Source organism: Littorina saxatilis, linkage group LG2, assembly GCF_037325665.1.
Source record: "Littorina saxatilis isolate snail1 linkage group LG2, US_GU_Lsax_2.0, whole genome shotgun sequence".
In the NCBI taxonomy this organism is placed as follows: Eukaryota; Metazoa; Mollusca; class Gastropoda; order Littorinimorpha; family Littorinidae; genus Littorina; species Littorina saxatilis.
This window is the reverse complement of record NC_090246.1, coordinates 101361073-101368894: the sequence shown is the minus strand read 5'-3', so window position 1 is coordinate 101368894 and position 7822 is coordinate 101361073. Positions and strand designations below refer to the sequence as shown.

Here is a 7822-nt window from a genome sequence, read left to right as displayed (position 1 = left end):
CCGGGGGGGGGGGCATGCCCCCGGACCCCCCTAGCAAGCTAGGCGCTTCGCGCCTTCACACCCATATCTTCACAATATACTTTTAGAAACCCCTCCCATAAAATGAACTGATCCGCCCCTGACACACTCACACTCACACACACAAACACAAACAAGCACACACTTACACACACACTTACACACACACTTACACACACACACACACACACACACACACACACCTCCTTAACACCCAAACTCACCAGCAGGACATCCATACAGTTTCTGGATGAGCGAAACGTCCTGGGTGCTCATGGCCAGACGCTGACCCATGGTCACTCCATGAGCCTGACCGGGCTTGGGGGAGATGGAGGGGTGGGACTTGTGTAGGGCGAAAGTATAGGGGCCATAGTGCATGATGGAACCAAAATCGTACGGAGTGCCAAACACGTTCATAACGCTGGTAGTGTGCTTGGCGAAATCGTGCAGATACTCTGCAATGAGTATAGAAAAAATAGCTACAACACTGACAATATAAGATGATATGATTGGTAGCTTGTTGACAGATCAGCTTTTGTGTTGGTCCAAGGGGGGGGGGCATGTCGTCCTCTGTTTTATCTTTGTCGATCAGGGCCTAAAAGGCCGAAGTTGTTAAAGATGAAACAGAAGGTGATATACACTACTTGTCATAAAAAAAACTTTACACATGCGTTTGAGGGCAGATCTTTCTGATGAGGCCGTTTATCGTAAAACAAATTATATGACTGGAAAGGCCGTTTATTCCCCTAACTTATTCAGAAAACAGATTGAGTTTACATGACGTAGTGTCGATACAGTGTAACCTACAACACAGACACTCCCAAAATCAAATTCGCAAAATCAAGGTTCCCGCGTTAAAATTGACAAAAAATCAGAACTCCTAAAACAAAACATGTTTAGCATGTCAGTAGACAGAACAATCAAATCTGCATCCAAATCAGTAAGTTTTGTTCACATATCTTGTCTAACATGGACGCTATGGCATGCTGAGCGGTGTAGGTGTCAATCCTCTCAGCAGGCATAAAAGGCAGTTTTTGAAGCCGTTTTAGCGGGTAATGAGACAAAAAATGATACATTTGGGTAACTCGCCAACGCATTGCCTTCAACCTTTCGGAGATTTGTGCTAACACGTGTCGTAAAGTAAATACGGAATTTCACGTCATTTGAGACATTAGGTCTGCTGTTATTTGTCATGTCAGAAAAAGTTCTTAAATTGACGGTAGGTTTTTACTGACTCATCAAAAAAATTTAATTTGTTCAAATCTTCAAGAACAATGACAGATGCGCCACATACTCAAATTTCACGTACATATCTTATCAGACATGGGTGGTATGAGGATTTCAACGCGAAAGTAGTTTTTAAGAAGTTGACTCATTCAGAGCGCTGAGCGCAAATGTCGGCCTAGGCCTAGCAAAGCTCACTGCCGACACGCTTAACTGACCAATGGTTCTTGAAAAAGCATTTTCCAACAATTTTTGTGTGCGTTTAAACAAGTGCGCTGTGAACAGCCATTGTTGAAACTGTATTAGATTTAAGGGTAAATTAGACAGCTACAGTGAGGACCAGGTCGTTCCTTTTCCCTCCCACTCCCGTGGCCACATCCTGGATTGGATTGTCACTCGACCCTCGGAAAATCTGGTCTCCAGTCTCGTCACCAACGACCATCTTGTCTCCGACCACACTGCCATCAACTTCGTCGTCAACATCACCAAGCCAGCACAGAAGCGGAAGATGGTCACACGCCGCAAGCTACGAGACATTGAGACAGATGCTTTTGGAGACGAAGCTGCCCTGCTGCTTGCCCAGCGAGACCCGTCCTCTGACCCCGCCCATTTCTTCAGCTTGACTCTGCGCCAGCTCCTCGACAAACACGCCCCGCCATCCCTATGCGCAGTCTCTGAGCGACAGCCGGCTCCCTGGCTCTCTGAGGACATCACAGCCGCCAAGATCGAGAGACGACGAGCGGAGCGTGCATGGCGACACTCTGGCCATCACTGCACTTCCACGACCGCATCGCCAACGTCTCATCATCCAGGGAGCTGTTCTCCATCATGTCCTCTCTCCTGGGCTCCTCCCCCGCTGCCCCCTTACCCACTGCTCACCCACCACAAGATATCCCGGAGTTATTCTTGGAGTTCTTCAAGGACAAGATTGACAAGCTTCGGAGAACACTCGATCAACAGCCCTTCGTCCTGTCCCCACCCTCCCCCTCCTTCTCCGGCTCCCCCATCACGTGCTTTCAGCCTGTCACTCAAGACCACGTCAAGCGACTCATCACCAAGACGGCCATCAAGACCTGCGAGCTAGACCCCCTGCCAGGCTTCCTCTTCACCAAGTGTCTGGATAAGCTCCTGCCGTCTATCACAGATATCATCAACATCTCCCTGGCCACAGGCGTCGTTCTCGACTGCTTCAAGTCTGCCGTTGTCCGCCCACTCATCAAGAAGCCCGGCCTTGACGTCAACGAGTTGAAGAACTACCGTCATGTGTCCAACCTGCCCTTCCTCTCCAAGCTTCTGGAGCGTATCATCCTGGAGCAGTTGAGCGCCCACCTGTCTCAGAACTCGCTGATGCCAGTGTACCAGACAGCGTACCGCCCTCACCACAGCACCTAGACGGCGCTCCTGCGAATCACCACGGACCTCCTGAACGCAACAGATAGCGGTCGCGTCTCTGCCCTTGTTCTGCTGGACCTTTCCGCGGCCTTCGACACGGTCGACCACCAGTTACTCGTCGATCGCCTCAGTTCCACGTTCGGCATTCACGACACCGCCCTCTCTTGGTTCCGGAACTACCTCCAGAACCGCTCTCAGACTGTCACTACTGATTCGTTCTCTTCTCAGCCTGTCCCTGTCCGCTTCGGCGTCCCACAAGGGTCTGTCCTCGGCCCTGTCCTTTTCACCCTGTACACCCAACCCCTCTCCCTGGTCATCGAACGCCACGGCTTGAACTACAACTCCTTTGCCGATGACACGCAGCTCCAGAACAGCGCCAAGCCGGAGGACGTTGACCATCTCCTTGGATCCATCTCCAGATGTTTCACTGACATCAAGAACTGGATGACTGAGAACAAGTTGAAGCTGAACAGTGAGAAGACGGAGGCCCTTCTCGTTGGAACACGACAGAAGATTGCTTCCCTCACTGTGACCGACCTCCAGCTGAATGACGCGACTGTTCCATTCTCCCCTGCTGTCAAGAGCCTTGGCGTCTTTCTCGACTCCACTCTCTCCATGCAGACACACATCTCCTTCATCATCAAGACCTGCTTTTTCCACCTACGACGCATCGCCTCCATCCGTCGCTACCTCACCCACGACGCCTGTGTCAAGCTGGTTGTCTCCCTCATCTTCAGTCGTCTGGACTACTACAACTCCCTTCTGGCTGGCCTCCCCGCCTCATCCATTCATGGCCTACAACGAGTCCAGAACGCTGCTGCCAGGCTGACGTTGAGGAAGACGAAGCGAGACCACATCACCCCCCTACTTCGCTCCTTGCACTGGCTCCCTGTCAACACCCGAATCTCGTACAAACTGTCCACTCTGGTCTACAAGTGTCTCAACGACTCTGCTCCCGAGTACCTTCAATCCTCCCTGGACCTGTACACCCAGCCCTCCGACCGTCCCCTTCGTTCTGCTGCTGACCCACTCCGCCTTCACATCCCTCGCTCGAAACTCGCATCTGCTGGTCAGCGTGCATTCCCCTCCGCGGGCCCCTCCGTCTGGAATTCCCTGCCGCTTGAGCTTTGCCAGAGCCCCTCTCTTGACGCGTTCAAGAGTAGGTTGAAGACTCAGTTCTTCCCGTAGCTGGCTGTGACTTTCATGTTCGACGTGATGATGTGTTGTGCCCCAAAAGACATTCTTGTGCTGTGCTCTGTGAGAGGTGTTTTCTTTGTGCTTAATATTATTTTGTTTGGACCTAGCTATTGATGTGTACATTGTTGTTTAAGCAGTTGTTTGTTGTATGTTTATCAGGGTTTGCTAGTGTGATAGGGTTCGTGTCCGTCTGTAGATGTTAGTTTCTTTGTTAGTCCTGTGTTGACAACTCTTCGACAAGCGCTTAGAACTGTACCCACGGAATACGCGCTATATAAGCTTCCTATTGATTGATTGATTGATTGAAATTGAAACTTTCATTTTTTCTAAATGCATGCTATTTTTTTCTCAATCGGACACGGTACATCTTTATTTTTAAAACTCTTTCTGGTATGTCGCATAACAGCAGAACTAATATCTCAAATGCCTTCTGATTTCGTGTGTAGTTTACGACATGTGTTAGCACCAATCTCCGGAAGTTTGAAGGCAATGCGTTGGCGAGTTACTCAAATGTACCATTTTTTGTCTCATTACCCGCTAAAAAAGCTTCAAAAACTGCCTTTTATGCCTTCTGAGAGGATTGACACCTACACCGTCGTCACGGCGTAGAAGGACGTCGGATGCAACGGCACAAGGTTGTAACGCAGCGCAGGAATTCTTGGATCCGGTGGAATCCCACCCTATATCACCATGGTCGTAATCTTTCATTGGTGTGATATGGATCAAGTAAATGAACCCGCTGAATTGTGAGTAACCACTGAATTGTGAATAACAAGTGAATTGTGCGTAACAAGTGAATTGTACGTAACCTGTGAACTGTGAACTGTGAGTAACAAGTGACGACGTCATCGAGGGACAGATATTCCTCCACATAACTACTCAACTTATTATTATATTTCAGTGAATTTAAGTGACTGTTGATTGTGTGTGAATTGTCATTCATGTATTTTGTATGAATGAAATATAGGAACGAGGGCAAAGGGCAATAACTTGTTTAAGTCTTTGTGCCTAGTTTGAGTGCTGTGTGTGTGTGAAATGGAGTGAATTAGTAAACAGAGTTAGGACATGCATTTCTGATAGAATAGTTATTTACACACAGACACTTTCAGAAAAAACCCTTCGTAACACATGGTAGACAAGATATATGAACAAAACTGACTGTTTTGGGTGCAGATGTGATTGTTTTGTCTAATGACATGCTAAACATAGTTCGATTTAGTTGTTCTGATTTGTTGTCGATTTTACCGCGGGAACCTTGATTTTACGAATTTGATTTAGGGGGGTGTTGTAGGTTCCACTGTATCGACACTAACTCAATCTGTTTTCTGAATAAGTTAGGGGAATAAACTGCCTTTCCAGTCATATAATTGGTTTTACAATAAACGGCCTCATCAGAAAGATCTGCCCTCAAACGCATGTGTAAATTTTTTTATGACGAGTAGTGTAGATAGTCCCCGACGACCAACACAAAATTTCTGGTATGGAAACAAGGTACCTGACATTGTTTTTGTCATCATTTTGGAGGAACAAAAGTAAGAATAATAATTGACGGGGATCCCTCTTCTGAACGTAATTTTTAGAATGCAATTCAGGGCCCCAAAGCGCATCAGAAGTTTGAGATAACACGTTATACTTGTGTGTGACGTCAAACATAACCTCGTGTAGGTACTAGAGAATTGAAAAGGACCATCACCAAGCTAAAGCATTCAAACAACAACAACAACAAACAACAACAACAAACAACAACAACAAACAACAAACAACAGGTTTGTGCATTTTGGATATCGAACTGAACAGTAAACGCCCGTTTCAGTCCGTTGCTATTCACTCTTACATAAAACAGGATAATTTGTCTTACTGGAGTCGATGTTATCCGTGTGGATAGTGACGTAGGAATCACGATCGTAACGGCTCTGCTCGTGCCAGAAGCCCAGCGCGTGGTTCAGCTCGTGCATGATGGTGCCCTTGCGCTCACACCCCGTGCCGATGGACAGTTCCTGGGCACCGCCGTGACGCCCGATCGCGCTGTGACAGCTGTCAGGATAGATAGTTCTGACTGTTAGTCCTTTTACATTTGAAAACGCGCACTACCTCCATGCATGAACATACCCCAACATTCAGCGCCCCTCTCACCATCCACATTCCTGTGACACCCATCTTGCTATGCCAGCTGTCAGGATGGAAGGTAGTGACTGTTAATGCTATTGCATTTCGGGAAAAACATGCACTGCCTCAATGCAGAAACATACACATCCACCCAGCACCCCACTCACCATCCACATTCCTGTGACGCCCATCTTGCTATGACAGCTGTCAGGATGGATAGTTCTGACTGTTACTGCGATTGCATTGGAACATACGTACAGCCTCTATCCAGGAATATACTCCCAAAACCAGCCCCCAAACCCACATTCTTGTGACGCCCATCTTGCTATGACAGCTGTCAGGATGAATAGTTCTGACTGTTACTGCGATTGCATTGGAACACACGTACTGCCTCTATGCAGGAATATACTCCCAAAACCAGCCCCCAAACCCACATTCCTGTGACGCCCATCTTGCTATGACAGCTGTCAGGATGGATAGTTCTGACTGTTACTGCGATTGCATTGGAACATACGTACAGCCTCTATCCAGGAATATACCCCAAAACCAGCCCCCAAACCCGCATTCCTGTGACGCCCATCTTGCTGTCAGGATAGATTATTGTCTTTTTACCTTTTTGTTTGTTTGTTTCTTTCTTTCTTTCTTTGTTTCTTTCTTTCTTTCTTCGCTTGAGTACAATGTAACCGATATAGACAATTTTGAGAGTTGGCGTTATGCCCTTTGTAGGCTGATTATTGATCCAGTGCGAGGCAGCTGTTGAAGTGGATATGAGCACTCTGGATTAGTGACAAAGACACTATAAACACCAGGAAGCCTTACCCTGTGTTTTTCTGGATGTAGATATAATCACTCTGAGTCGTCCTCTCCACATAACGCACACAGTAGGTAGAGCCGTGCTTGGTGTTCGACTCGATCTCTCTCATCGCCTCTACGATGGTGGCGTGGGTACTCGAGGCTGAAAAATGCTTTTTGTAAGCGTTGTTTTACTTTGCTTTGTTTGTTTTGATTGCTTGTTTGTTCGTTTGTTTTGTTTTGTTTTGTTTTGTTTTGTTTTGTTTTGTTTTGTTTGTGTTTGATTCATTGTTTGTTTGTTTTCTTTTGTTTTCCTCTGTGTTTTTGTGTGTGTGTGTTTTTTCTTTTGTTACTGTGACGAGTAGTGTAGATAGTCCCTCTCTCTCTGTTTTAACGAAGAGGGGGAATCGAGACGAGGGTCGTGGTGTGTGTGTGTGTGTGTGTGTTTGTCTGTCTGTCTGTGCGTGTGTGTGTGTAGAGCGATTCAGACTAAACTACTGGACCGATCTTTATGAAATTTTACATGAGAGTTCCTGGGAATGTTTTCCCCTGGATGTTTTTTTCTTTTTTTCGATAAATGTCTTTGATGACGTCATATCCGACTTTTTGTAAAAGTTGAGGCGGCACTGTCACACCCTCATTTTTCAATCAAATTGATTGAAATTTTGGCCAAGCAATCTTCGACGAAGGCCGGACTTCGGTATTGCATTTCAGCTTGGTGGCTTAAAAATTAATTAATGACTTTGGTCATTAAAAATATGAAAATTGTAAAAAAAAAATTGTTTAATAAAACGATCCAAATTTACGTTCATCTTATTCTTCATCATTTCTTGATTCCAAAAACATATAAATATGTTATATTTGGATTAAAAACAAGCTCTGAAAATTAAAAATATAAAAATTATGATCAAAATTAAATTTTCTAAATCAATTTAAAAACACTTTCATCTTATTCCTTGTCGGTTCCTGATTCCAAAAACATATAGATATGATATGTTTGGATTAAAAACACGCTCAGAAAGTTAAAACGAAGAGAGGTACAGAAAAGCGTGCTATCCTGCTCAGCGCAACTACTACCCCGCTCTTCTTGTCA

General features: G+C 45.9%; 2 protein-coding genes across 2 annotated transcripts in view; one reads left to right on the top strand and one right to left on the bottom strand.

Annotated features, from left to right (window-relative positions):
- The window catches only part of LOC138960362 (tachykinin-like peptides receptor 99D), a 313550-nt gene that overhangs the window by 164230 nt on the left and 141498 nt on the right, over positions 1–7822 (top strand). The window lies entirely within an intron of this gene.
- LOC138960361 (hatching enzyme 1.2-like) overlaps positions 1–7822 on the bottom strand; it is a 33935-nt gene that overhangs the window by 16796 nt on the left and 9317 nt on the right. The window contains exons 6-8 of the mRNA XM_070332254.1: positions 6757–6892; positions 5690–5865; positions 243–473 (exon numbers count right to left, since the gene is read on the bottom strand). Of these exons, the coding sequence (XP_070188355.1) occupies positions 243–473; positions 5690–5865; positions 6757–6892 (543 nt within the window). The remainder of the gene's footprint in view (positions 1–242; positions 474–5689; positions 5866–6756; positions 6893–7822) is intronic.